Consider the following 13,793-nt stretch of genomic DNA (forward strand, 5'->3'; position numbering starts at 1 on the left):
CCCCTCTTTCCTCCAACCCACGGCAATACCTACAAAAATGTAAAGATATTCCACTTCAAATGGGTACTGTCCTCTTGCCATGGAATCGCAGCACAGCGATTATTTCTCCTGTGGCAGCTGCCACCACCTTTCAGATTCCTTCAGAAGCAAGAGCCAGGTCTGCTGTTACATCAGGAAGGAACTAACTAACTGAAAACCAGGCAGGCCACCTTGCTCTCAGCAGAGCTTTCTCTGAGAGATCCGAGGACAATCCAGATGCCTGCCCTGCAAACATGTCCATTTTTCAAGATGAAGGTACCAAATCACCAACGGATTTAACTCTATTATCTGAACTCACTCTTCACTCAGCAACTACCACTTCCTTCCCCACCTCCCTTGCCTGTCCTCTGGCTTCACACATCTGGCTTTCACCTGGTTTCTTTCCTGCCAGCTTGTTTAGGAAACAATTCCTACTACTGTTTTCTCCTTATGACAATCCAGCCCCTTTCTTTCCTGGCATAAGGCTTGTGACAGCTCTGGATCTTTACTGCTTCCATGCTGACTTTCCTTACATTTGATGTGCTTCCCTTTGCTCAGTCTGCATCTCCACTGGATGTGTCCTAACACTCTTTTTAGCCCCATTTGAGAGCCAAAGGGCTTTTTTTTGTGAACACTGGTTCATCTGGCATTTCCCTTCTCAGTGCTATGACCTTGCCCATGCTGGTTGCCTTCCACCTTACAGTCTGATGGTGTCTTGGAAGGATTTTAGGATCATAAATTCATTTTGGAAGGGACCTCGAGGTCCTCTAGTCCAGCATCCTGCTCAAAGCAAATCCAAATCTGGTGGCAACTGCAGTTCAAGGGTGAGGATATGTTAGAAGCCCCTCTCTGCACTGTCCATAAGGTAAAGATTCTGCTACACAGCCAGGACAGAAAACCTGACTTCCCAGCTCAGCCAGCAGCAGGTCACTCTTGTAGATCTCAAGGCCTCTGAAGAAGCTGCCACGACAATCACCTCTCATCAGAGCAATGCCTTCAGTGAATACAAGGGCACCCCAGTTTCATTACCTGGATACAACAGTGGTCATCAGGAAATTTAGAGGTTTCATCTTTGCTCTGCCCTCCACTTACTGCCTGGCCTCTGCTGTACCCATTCCATCACACCAGAAATGGCTGTTGATAAACCCAGGCTGGAGACAGCACAGTTCACTGATTGCTCAATTAAGAGGAACCAGCAGAGAGAGGGACTGACAAGAGGAGGAGCAGTGGGCGTCTTTAGCAGATGGTACAGCTGGTCATGTCAGGAGAAGGATCAGAAGCCTACTTGTACAAAACAAAACCTTCTGGGGATTTGTGTGTAAACTCCTTGTAGGCTTGTAAGAGTAAGCAACAGCCAAGGGAAGGCAGGGCAGGTGGCACAGCACACACAGCTACTGCTGTAACTCTTCCCTTGTGGATACCTGGAGCCAAACTCTACCTCAGTAAATATTTGTCAGTAGGCACAACTGGCAGTCCCAGTCCATGGCTGGAGGAAGAAAGGATTAATTGGTAACGTTGAAGTTGGTGCTTTCTTACCTCTCATCGTTGGGTCCACGCAGGGGATTCTGCCCTCCCAAGCCAAACAAGCTGATGTGATCTCTTATGAACATGATGTCCCCCACTTGAAAGTGGGGATTCAGTCCTCCAGCAGCATTTGTGACAATCAAGATCTCCACCCCCAGGAGAAAGAAGACCCTGATGGGAAATGTGACCTGCAAGAACCATATGTGCCATGAGTATCACAATCAGTAGACAGCTACTGCTACTACATTTCTAATATCACAATTTGTGGATGCAAAGAGAAGTCTTATATATGGAGACAAAACAGCCTTCTTCAATTTTAAACATTTCTCTAATTTAAATAGAATGTTAGCGCTTTTTAAACAAATTAAAACATAATCTTGCAATGAATACCATTAAAATCCAAGCCCACACTTCCTACAGTTCCACTGAGGTCAAATAAAGGTGGTACAGAAAGAACATGCAGATAGTTTTTGCTCACTGCCAAGGTCTTGCAGAGATCAAACCACTGTGCTGATTGAAGTAACTACTTATGCACATGGACTTGGAGAGTAATCCAAAGTCAAGGAACAATTGGGAGCTGGAAAAAAAATTTAAGTTTGATTTTGAGGAGTCACGAAGGAATTTGGATGATACCTGCTATCAATCAAATGCTATCATGAACAAAAAAATTCCTAACTATAGACACCACTTCTTGAAGAAATGAGTTAATTTTAATAGACAAACACATCTTGATAAAGCTAGTTTTGTATCGAGTGATTTTAAGATAGTTGTTTTTCTACAAGAAGTTGAGTGGTGCCAAAAGTTAGTTTATATCCAAATGCAAACAACCTTAATGCAAAAAAGGAAAATCTCAAAGCTATGCAAATAAAAAAAGAGCCAATAAATAAATATTATTGGTGTTTCCTAACAGAAATGTACATATGTGCATGGTAGGTAACATAAATGCAAATATCCACACATTCCAGTATGGTAGCTGGGAGGTTATAGGAGCTTGCAGTAGCCTGGGAGCTTTTTCTAGGGAAAAAAAAAAAAAAGCTGTAAACTATACAAATGCAAAAGAAGATTAAAATAGATTATTCTTATCAAAGTTTTCTGGTTGCAGATTTAAATAATGATTAAACTGACTAATTTAAGCATGTAAATTAATCTGCCTTATATGATAAACTATCTCCCCCTGCAAGTGTAGCAGGGTCAGCCAGTTTGTGTGGCTGTAGAGCATCACCTTCATCCAACAGAAGCCAACCACCTCTCGGTTTGAACTCCCAGTTTTATTTTTTGGGGACAAATCTGAAATCTAAGACTCATTTCAAGAGCAATGTAAGTTCATTGCAAAAGCTAACATCCTGCAGCTAGATAGCAAGGCAAGCAGTCACTTCTGCAGCTTTTACAACACATCTCCCCTACGTGAATGTTTTCCTTAAGGAGAACTCACCGTGCTGAAGGAGTAGCCTTCGTAAGAGTGGAAACGTCCCTGCATGCACACGCAGGGCTGTCCGTTCAGCTCCCCAAACACCAATCTGCCAACATGCCCTGCCACTGGAAATTAATAGAGTGTCACTTTAGTAACAGGTCTCAAGGACTTTGACTTTAGAGGGATCTGTTAGTGGATGATTTTGCTTTACAGCAGGGCCAAGCACTGCAAAAGCAGGAGCTGGAAATCAAATAAATAAATACATATTTCTGTGCTGTGTTTATGGTTTTTTACTGTGAACACACATTTCACCAGTGAGGGACTGGTTTACAGGCTCGAGTTGACTTGAGTGATCCCTGCGTAAGGCTCTGCTGCAGGCTGCCGGTGGGTGGGGCGCTGATGCCCTGGGTTGTGCTCACCTGTGCTCTGTGGGAAGTGAGGGATGTCCTCATACAGGAAGACTGTCTTGTTATCCAGCACATCAGCCAGACCTCCCAGCCCAGACCCGCAGATGATGGCGATCCTGGGCCGCTGGGCAGTACGGGCATGCAACCAATCTGCTGTTTCCTTATACACCTCGTAGCTATTTCTGCAGGAGAACAAGTCAGTGACACTATCAGCCCATTCAAAGAACAAGCTTCAAAGGATAAAAGTTCTGAAAACGTGCAGAGAAAAAGAAATTTCATTAAGACTATAATAATAGAAGCGTCACTGCTATTATTGAAGATGTATCGCTTTTAATCTCATGTATTTTACCCCTGACTACAGGGAAATAATTTGAATCCCCTTGGCCGGTTTCATTCTGTAGATGAAGAATGGCTAATGATACCTAGATCACAGAAATGTCACAAGGCATAATCACTCCTGCTTCTGATGGGCTCTGGTCTCTCCTGAGTTGCTGAGGAAAGGCAAAAGCAGAGTTAGACTGAGAAATTGCAACCGATATGAGTGTGCCCGGGGATGCCCAGCCTGTGACGGGGAGATCCAAGCGCATGGAGCTCTGAAGGCACCTGAACAACATGGCTGGAATGCTGTGCTGGTGAAGGAGTAGACACTGTCATCTGCAGTAGGTAAACTTCTGAGACATGGGTCAAGCATCATCTACAGAGATGGAGAGGCCAATCTCTGTAAGTGTTGAGTGCCATCAGCTCCCACTGCTTCCTTCTAGGCTGGTACCACATGTCAAACACCCTCCTCGATACCTTGTTCCTTCAATACAGAAGGATAAACATGGAGATCTTACTCAGCCTCTTCTCTCCCACAGAGTGGGCATGGGATCACACCTGCAGTCTAGACCTAGCCAAGAGGCCAAGACATCAGACTCCATCAAAACAAGTGAAAACCAGGAATCTGGGCTCTGGAGCTTATGCTGCCTGATTCAAGAGGGGGACTTGGCAAATACCTTGTTTAAAAAAAAGTCTTATCCAGCAGGGAGCCCCATTGCCTGAAGGTGGGATAGAAGTTGGCATTACAGTGCCTGTTGTGTATCTGCCTCATGGGAAGGGAGAAGAGTTCAACTTTTAACCTCTTAGCCCAGTATTCAGATGCCTTAATCACAGTTTTGAAACACAATCAATAGCAAAATAATCCTGTAGTCCTGTTTCCAATAGGACAATGCAGATACTTTCTGAAAGTCAGTATCAAGGTTGATTGAAACTGTCCTCAAAAGCAGGGATACTAACAGCAGTTCTTGGTAGCAACTCAATCGTTACCATTGATGAGTAGAATTAATGGTTGTACATGGTAGGGGACTGGGTCCTGGAGTTAACCTGAACACAGGCAGGGGCAGCGGGGTTCTCTATATGAAAAGTTGACCTGATTATTGAGAGGTGAGAAAATCAGATACTGTGAGGCTGCAGGTGATGTAAAATTGACTGGAGATCGTGATAAGCAGTCACTGTCTGTCCGGGAATGTTTCTTTTGGTTGTTTTTTATCAAGTCTCTTGTTTTGAGAGGTGTAAACCTTAGTAATGCTGTGATGCTGCTCTCTGCAGCCTTAGAGGACAGAGAGAAAAGCTTTCACAGTGGAGCTCCTCACTCCAGGAGGTCTCAGGCCTAAGAGGACTGTCTGTGTACAACTGGTTCCTCCAACTAAAGCACCAGATATTGAAACAAAGGTTCTCAATTCTATGCTTTTTCTTTCTTTATACTGACAGGGTCAGTAGTTACTGCACAGGTGTTTTCTGTGAGCTTTTCATCTCTTAGCTGTCTACATACTACTGTAAGTCCTATCCAGTGTATGATACATCAAAGTTATGGTCCTAGTTACAAACTGTGACATCAAAAATACCCAAAAATGTCATAAACCTGCAATCCAATGGGAAGAAATAACTTCCACACACAGATTAAAATGAAGAGTCATACTTAGCTGAAGTACTTTTCAAAGGAAAAGTTTGGAAATGAGAAAGTTTATTTACCATCACATACTGAATTTTCTAAGTGTATCATGAGCTCCTGAAATAAGCAGAAGCTGTGAAAGTGACATTAATAAAGACTACACTTGACTACGTTATCACTTGTTCCCAGACAAAAGCTTTAAAAGTGCTTTACATACATCAGTGAACAATTCCTCCAAATTTCTCTGTTGAATAACTGTAATCCTTGTTTAGAAATTAAACAGAACCAAGAGAATTTATATGTAATACCCAAGCTTTTGACATACCTATGGAAGGCATAAGAAAAGAACAAGGTCACCAGGATCTGCTCTTCCTCGTGACCATAATACTCCTGGTTTCAGTATTTTTTTTAAAAGGTGCATAAACCCTTGCAAAATAACATTAAAGAATGCATATTATTCCTATATCCTCACAAATTTTAGGAATGTGGGATGGATCCCATTCAATGTCTGCTGAAGGCATCAGGACTGACTGAGCTGTGCCACGTTACAGTGAATTTTTTTCCTTTTAAACAGAAGATATTAAAATACTTCTTAACCAAAGAAGTAAATCTCTGGTGCTGCATATGTTTCCTTGCCTGAAAGGAGCTCCAGCAAGTGCAGAGGGACCTGGCAGAGCCCTGTCTGTCCCAAAGGCTTTGGGCACATGAGAGCTGTCCCCAGTGCTGAGAGCACAGCGATGCCAAAATTAATCTTCCTGCAGTATTTAGCTTTCAGAAACCTTCCGGCTGACATCAAAGGGACTGGCAAGCACTGATAATTTCTGAATGCAAGGGAGATACCTGCTCAGCAGGAGCAAAGGGGGAGTTTGACCTGTGGGTCACCAAACAGAGTGTTCGGCCTGGAACTGCATAAGCACAAGGCCTGTGCAAGTTTTTTGACAGCTGGAATTAATATATGTAGCACAAAGGCCCCTCTAGCTGCTCTAACAATGCACACCTAACAATAGTGCTCGGTATCATCACTTTGGATTAAATCACAGGATCAGCTGAAAACACAATCCCTTTTATTGTGATTGCTGTCATCCACTGGAGAAACGCATCTGTTGCAAAACACAGGACTGTCACCTGTGACAGATCTTTTATGGCATGAAAAAAAACACCCTTATTGTGCTTCTAGGTTGGCTGAAAGCAAATCCATGTTAAAAAGCAGACACATCCTAATAAACAGCTAAAGCATTATGTTTGGGGGCACACGGCCATACGTATTCGCAGTCTATGCCTCTCCACAGGAGACATTTGCCTCTTCTGGCCCGTAACCTCTCCCAAGGTCACCTACTCGCTGTCATATTTCATAATACCAGCACCTGCACAGGCAGATGGCCAGATTCCTCTCCAATAATAAGATGTTTACTTCTGAGCAGCCTTTGTCTGACATTTATTGAGTGCCCAGTAGAAAGAAGAGGAAAACAAGGTGAGGAAACGCAATGTAATTTTGTTAGCCCCATCCAGCTTGGATGACTGTGCATCCCCTATTTCACAGCACCTTACCTGTCTTCCTCGGCATAGGCCATCCTCCTCCTCTCTGGTTAACTAAAAATAGGGGATGGTTGCTAGAAATGGAGCTGCAGGGTTTTATTTGACCAAGGAGCAGAGGCCTACTGAACCTGCAGAAGCTGCTGCTGTCTCTGGCAGTGAATCAGGGAGGTGTGTCCCAGCTTCTCTCTGCTGTCCCCTGAGCATCTCTAATCCCCGGGTAGGAGGGGCATGGTCAGGACATCTGCTTTTCTGGCCTCACCCCACATGACACACATGCTCTAGAGCTCTGCAGAAAGCTTACACGCATGCACACACACACTGTAATGCAGATTAAGCCTAGAAATTTCACACGCACGCACACAACTTTTCAGTGGCTGACAAGGGATCTGCCTGGATTTGCACCTCTTGCGTCACCTGGGAACCAGCTGGAGTCACCTGCTCCTGTGCAATTCAAACCCCTGGGAGTGTGCAGACCCTGCGACATGACCTGTACCACCTACCATTAACAGCAGACCTTTCTATATCTCACATCGTCACCTTCCCATTCTTTCATGGCAACCGGGGGTGATGACCCATTAGCTCCCCTCAGGATTTTTTGTTCATATTTAATTGCCTCACCCTTGCCAAAAGGAAATACTGCTTTGAGATATGCCAAACCCCTGTTCAGCAGATTATGGGAGACACAGGAAAGAAGACAGACACCCCACCATCTGCCCCTTCAGTTTTAGCTTTGCCGTATATGAAAACAAATATTAAAACAACTTTGTCATATGGATCTGCTTGTGCATCAGTGTTTGATCCCAACAACTGATGTGAATCACATTTTACAGAGCCAGAGATGTTTCCAAGACAATTGAATGCCAAAAAAATTCAAGAAAAGCAGTGATGAGTAGAGACCTTACACGCCCCAGCTGAAAGGCCACATCTGCAATATGCATTCATAGCTTAAAAGATCCACAAAGGACACATGGGGGTAGAATTTATAAATATCCCAAGCAGGGACAAAACCTCAATTAGAACTTGTCAATTCTTAGACAAATCAGCCAAACATTAACAAAAATTTAGAAAACTGGGCAGCACCCATTTCAGGTCTTAGATTTTTTATTTCTTCCATTCCTCTTTCCTTTTTTGGTCTTGAAGACCTTGCACCAAACAGAACACTGTTGCCCCAGAAAACTGTCTCTGAGAACCTCAAACAAGGTAATAAATGAAGCAAGAAAAAAACTGGGCATTTTTAGAGAGAGATATACTTCATGCTGTAAAGCAGAAACTCATTGTTGGCCTCGATGCCAGCACAGGCTGGGAGTCTGCAACAACCAGCAGAATTTAAACATCCAATTCTGTTTTATTTGTTGAAAAATACAGTTGGCACTGAAGAAATAGAAAATGGATCTGAAGAAAAAACATAATGAGGGCCCTTTCTCCTCAAGTTCTTGACCTTCTCCCTTTCTCCCTCATGTTCACACTTCCATTTCTTTCTTACTTTCTCTTAGAAACCTTAAAATGCCACTTCTACAGAGACAAGCAGGTGGGGTGCTGCCCCTTCAGGACCCAGCAGTACGTTGCTGCACTGGCATGGTGCATCTTGCTCTCAGTTTGCTGGAGGCAGTAGAAAAATCAACATTAAGGATCTAATATTGCTCCATAAATCATTTTCCCTTCTATGCCCTCTTTCTAACTCTGTTTTTACCATGTTTCCCCTCATTTTTCAGATATGTCTCCTTTTTGTCATTCTCATTCTTGTATTTCCGAATCCTGGCCATCTCTGCTTCTGCCTATTCTAGGTATATCCTCCTTTTTTTTCAGCATTGTTTTTCTGTACAAAACACAGCAGACTGAGAGCAGAGATGGTTTTAGGTAGATTTAACTGCACCAAATCCTGTACCCAAAGAGGGCCCACACTGCTTGGCTGTGAGGCAGTGTGCCAAACGACTCTGCAAGTCATCATTGCCCCAAGCAACATTCACCCAAACTCAGGGTCTTAGAGCCACTTCCCAGCTCCCTCAAGTCTTTCTGCCCTCTGGAAGTCCAGGCTCCTCTTGCCAGTACTCAGGACTTCTTTGAAACCCATTATCTGCTGCCATTAAATTAAATTAAAGAGCAATGTTAGGCCCGCAACGTTGATTTTCCATATAGTTCGTTGGTATCAGCGGAGTTCTGATGCCCCCCAGATATGTTCCCCTCTTCAGCCTTAATCTGATTACGTTCATTAATCTGATTCTTTTTTTGCAAAGCAGACAAGAGAGATCAGACAGCCTGAGAGCTCTTCCCAATTTGCTCTCATCTAAGACAATCTCCTTCCTACTTTGGATTTACATGGAAAACAGGATTATCAAAAAGGGACCATTTTATCTATCTATCTGCAGTGTCTGTTATTTAACAGCAACAGAAATTACTTGAGTTTTAACCTGTAATGCTGCATTGGCTGGACAAGTACGAGATAAACGTTCACCCTACTAGGACAAAATTAATTTGAGTACTGAGGGCACTCATGCCAATTAGACCGCAGGGAATACTCCAAATCAGATCTATCTAGAAAAAGAAGGTATTGAATAGATTGCATAATGCTGAAAAAAAGTATTGAGAGTCTTCTGTCCTGAAAGAATCTCAGTTGTCTCTGTCTGTATGTGTCTGCAGCAATTTGTATCTATAATCCTGATTTTACTGCCTTGGCTGTCATTCAAGCCCTGCTTCTGTAGCGAGAACTTCAACTGCTACAGGATGCAGATACAATCACCTGAAATCATTTTCTAACAATGCTGTACATTCCTACAGCAATTTCCATCTAAAGAAGCGTCGTGAAGTATTTTGCAAGCATTTCATCAAAACATTTAATTAATGCTTTAGGGTAAGTCTCCGCTTCCCTGTGTGCTGACATTATCACAGTATCAAATTATCTTGCAGTCTTCTCACACATACTGCACATCACTCTTCTGGGAAGGGGAACTGAGCTGCAGAAATATTCACAGGGTGTCTACAGAGTGGGGACAGCCTAGTCCACAAGAAACTATCCCCCCCAAAGCCCTACAGGGATTACCATGCCCTTATAGGTGCAGTGCTCACTTACCTAAGGGGCATTTCTCCCTGTTCTCTTATACTTAAAAAAGCCAGGATTGTGCCTCAGTGTTTTGGAGGAAGGTGAAATGGGTAAAGCTTGGAAAGATTTCGCTTTTCTGCTGACTACTGAAAGCACACATTCCAGGTTTGATTAAAAAAATACTAACTGCCAAGAACTAATCAGGATTTTTGCAGCAATTTGGAAAGGCTTTGTTGGGGAAACTCATTATTTTCTGCACACTGGCTAGCCTAGACAGCCACTGGAGTGTTACTAGCCACAAGAAAGATAAATAAAATCAAATTATATACCAGAAAAGTTATTCCTCAATAGATCATTTTAATAACAATCTCTAGCAAGATCTGCCGGGAGTGGTGTGCGTGCTGCTCATTGTACATCGACAGAAAAGAGACCTCTGACCACAGTGAATGCAGCAAAGGGTTGGCCAGGGGAACAGAAAACCAGACATTCAAAGAGCCTGTCATGGTTAGCTGAGCAAAATGAGAGCAAAGCAATGCTTCCATGACAGCCTGAAAGTGTTGCCATGGAGGCAGGAGAGATACAGAAACTTAAGACAGGCAGCAGGAAACCGAGGAGATGCGTGTTCAGTTAGGCCAGACGTCAGAAAAAAGCTTCCAGCTGCCCAAAATGTGCAGTCCTAAATAGCCCTCCTGTGAGGGTGGTGGGAAAAGGGTTTTACGGCAGAGATCAGTTAATGTAAAGGGTTTAATGATGTTTACTGGCAGGGAAGCAGCCATAGCACTCACAAATTGTATGCCTGCTCTGTAAAACCTCACCAACTTTGTAAGACTCAAGCAGAAAGAGAAAGCAGCTTGACGAAATCTGTGAATAAATGATATCACAGGAATCAGTAAAAGAGCAGAGATGTCCTAATACCAGCCAACACTTCCATCTTCCAGCTCTAGGAGATGTATCAAACAGCAAAGGATAAGACTGGGGTTGTGGCTATGGGAGTTTGTGGAAGCAAAAGCATCTGTGGCAAGGAACTCAGACAGAGAGTATAAAAAAGGATAATTTTGGGATTTGAGGGAAAGGAGCTCTACCTTCTGAAGGGATACAAACAGCACAACCAGGGATCAGCAGTATGTCAGGCTTGGGATGAATGGATGGGCTTTTCAATGTGGAAGTGCTTTGAGGCAGGTAAAAAATCAGAGAGCTCAGAGGGGAAAGTGTGGTGGAGGGCTGAAACAATCCTTTAGTGAGGATAAGTGGAAAAGAAACCACAGATCCTGGTGGACTAGAGACTACAAAAGGCCAGGTACCCCTCTGCCCTAAAATAAACACAAATAACTTGAACTAAAAATTATAAAGAATAAGGAAGAAATGCTTTTAGGCCTGTCACAGATGAAAACAATTCTCAGATAATTAAATTACACAGCTCATGTATCACTAAGAATTTTTGACAATAGGTATATTTCCCTATTCAACACAGGTAAATGCAATTCATATCCTGCACCACAGCCAGCTGCTGGCCTGGGGCTCCAATATGCTTCTCCATATGAAGAATATGATTTCTCCCTAGGAATGCCACTTACGTGTATCAAAACAACACAGGACCAAAGTTTATCCTGCTCTGTGGTCTGGTTTCCTCTTCAATAATTGATAATACTTTCACACAGTGGAACTTGATGCCAGACCTTTCAGTAGGTCTCAGAACCATGTCCTCACTTCCCCAAAGCCCCCTTTGGAAAACACTGCTTTCTGGAGGTCAGTAGGTGAACATGCTACCACTTGTAGCCGTGGTCTGTCAGGATGTATTCGTGCTGCTCCAACAGGATCAATGCTTCCTCATTATCTTGTTTGTGGTGCAATAATAACATATTATTGAATAGTCGATAGGCTTTCCCCTTCATTTCAGTGATTTTTGATTAAAGAAGCAAAAGTTAGATAATTGTACATCATGTTGCTAACTGGCTACATTAGACACTGTTTACTGGAGTTTCCCAACTCACTTTCCTTGTAGCAGATAGTGGCTGCAATTCCTCTGGTGATGAGTGAAACAAAAATCTGCCTGACTTTGGACTGCAAGCCAGAAGCAGAACAAGAATGACCCTTACAGATCAGTCCTCAAGGCAATGGAAACCCACTTCATTAAGGGCAACCAGCTGTCCCAGCATCAGGCACCACATTGCAATAGATGTTGTGATTGAGATACCTCACTGGCAAAGTTTAGATACTGTATTAGCAATAAATCTAATCATAATCATCCACATAATCACTGTGGATGATTCTTCTCATGTCTGACTGAGAACCTTCTCTCAACTGCTCTGCCACACCAACACTATCACCCCAATTCACAAATATCTTGCATCTGGCACAGTGATAGATAAACCATGGTGACATCTGGTGCAAAATTATGTGGTTTTGGGATTGAATTTAGAAGCAGGGTGAGAAGTACTGGGTATCCCATGGAATTGATGAAGTTTCTTCCATGGTTCAGCATAGTCTTCCCAGACAACTTCAGGCACATCAAGTATGATAGAAATACTCCAGCAATACTCCCCAGCTCCATCACAGAGTAGAGTTATACCATATATCTACAAAAAAAAAAAAAGTCAGGGGCATAAACAAGACTACTTTGTTCTTAATGAGATGTTTAACTTCCTGTGTTTAACTGCCCAATATTCCCTTAAAGACAGATGCTTCCATCTGGGGCTGCTGGTGCCACAGCTGTGCACACAGGTTATGGTCTGATTGGGAAAATATCAGCTGTTGATCAGCTGATAAAAGTTTAGCTCCATAGGAGCAGGATTAATGCAGGAAGAAAGTGCTATGTTCTCACGTCAAGTATCTTACATAGACCCAAAAAACCAAACCAACAAACAAACAAAAAGAGAATATTTTGCATAAGACAGAAGTGTCTACTCAAATTTCTGCTTTAACTTGAAGAGATTTCAGAAAACATAGGAGGATCCTGAAGCTCCCAAGCTGAGTTAGGAGTTTAATTTCAGAAAAAGCATCACATTTTTCTTCAGCATGCTATTCAATCACATTTATTTTAGCTAGGACTCTTGTGCTGTCATGTGCTCAGTGATGAATTGTTCTCTCCTGTGATTTGGAAGAGCCTTATCTTCAGGAGTCCTGGGGAGTGTAACACTGAGAAGCTGCAAGCTACTGTAAAAGCCTGGCAGGGTAGAAATGCAAAGGTCAAGTCTTGCTTACATTCCACTTTCCCCAACTAGCTGAATTGTAGCTGTCCTCTTGGTAGTGTTATCCAAACACTCAAGAACCCAAGAACATGTGAAAAGTGATGTATTTAAGAAGAAATTTTAAAGAATCAACCCTTAAACTCTATGCTTTAATTACCTATGGCCCACAGAAGTCAGTCAGTGTAAACCTTGTGGCTGGTGTGTGAGCACACAAAAACAACGAAAGGAAGGCAAACAAAACATCACAGCACCACTGGAGATATCAGAGATATTACAAATGCAAGACACAAACATTTCAGACTGTAACATATCTTTGACCTGCCCATTAACTTTAAATTCTCATGAGCTAATGACAAGATTTTAGCAATGCCATTACTGTGTGCCCTGTACAATCAAGAGAGACCAGACCAGGCACTGGAGAATCCACCACATCCTCAGCTCCACACTCTCAGCTCCTCACTTCACCAGCTGCCCATCTGTTTTCATTCATTTGCCCCAGCTCTCACTCTACTTTTACATAGCCAAAGATGTTGGTTGAATAAAGGTGATTTTCCAATGGGCCAGTCAAAGGCTGAAGAGGCATTGAGACAGACATAGAAATCTTCCATCTGCACCTCAGCTCTTTCTCATTAGGTGAAACTTCTTTCTGATGAGGTAGCTAGTATGTACCTTTTTGTTACACCACTATTAGGGGTCAATATGACAGTTTTGGCTTGAAAAATACATTCTCTCTTTCCCCTCC

General features: G+C 42.9%; 1 protein-coding gene across 1 annotated transcript in view; it reads right to left on the bottom strand.

Moving 5' to 3' along the window:
- The window catches only part of PNP (purine nucleoside phosphorylase), a 10,024-nt gene extending 3,000 nt beyond the window's left edge, over positions 1-7,024 (bottom strand). Inside the window, exons 1-4 of the mRNA XM_017740952.1 lie at positions 6,839-7,024; positions 3,373-3,542; positions 2,975-3,078; positions 1,555-1,730 (exon numbers count right to left, since the gene is read on the bottom strand). Coding sequence (XP_017596441.1) covers positions 1,555-1,730; positions 2,975-3,078; positions 3,373-3,542; positions 6,839-6,861 — 473 coding nt within the window. The 5' untranslated portion in view covers positions 6,862-7,024. The remainder of the gene's footprint in view (positions 1-1,554; positions 1,731-2,974; positions 3,079-3,372; positions 3,543-6,838) is intronic.
- Positions 7,025-13,793: the final 6,769 nt, after the last annotated feature.

This window comes from Corvus brachyrhynchos, unplaced genomic scaffold, assembly GCF_000691975.1.
Source record: "Corvus brachyrhynchos isolate BGI_N302 unplaced genomic scaffold, ASM69197v1 scaffold26, whole genome shotgun sequence".
NCBI classification, from domain to species: Eukaryota; Metazoa; Chordata; class Aves; order Passeriformes; family Corvidae; genus Corvus; species Corvus brachyrhynchos.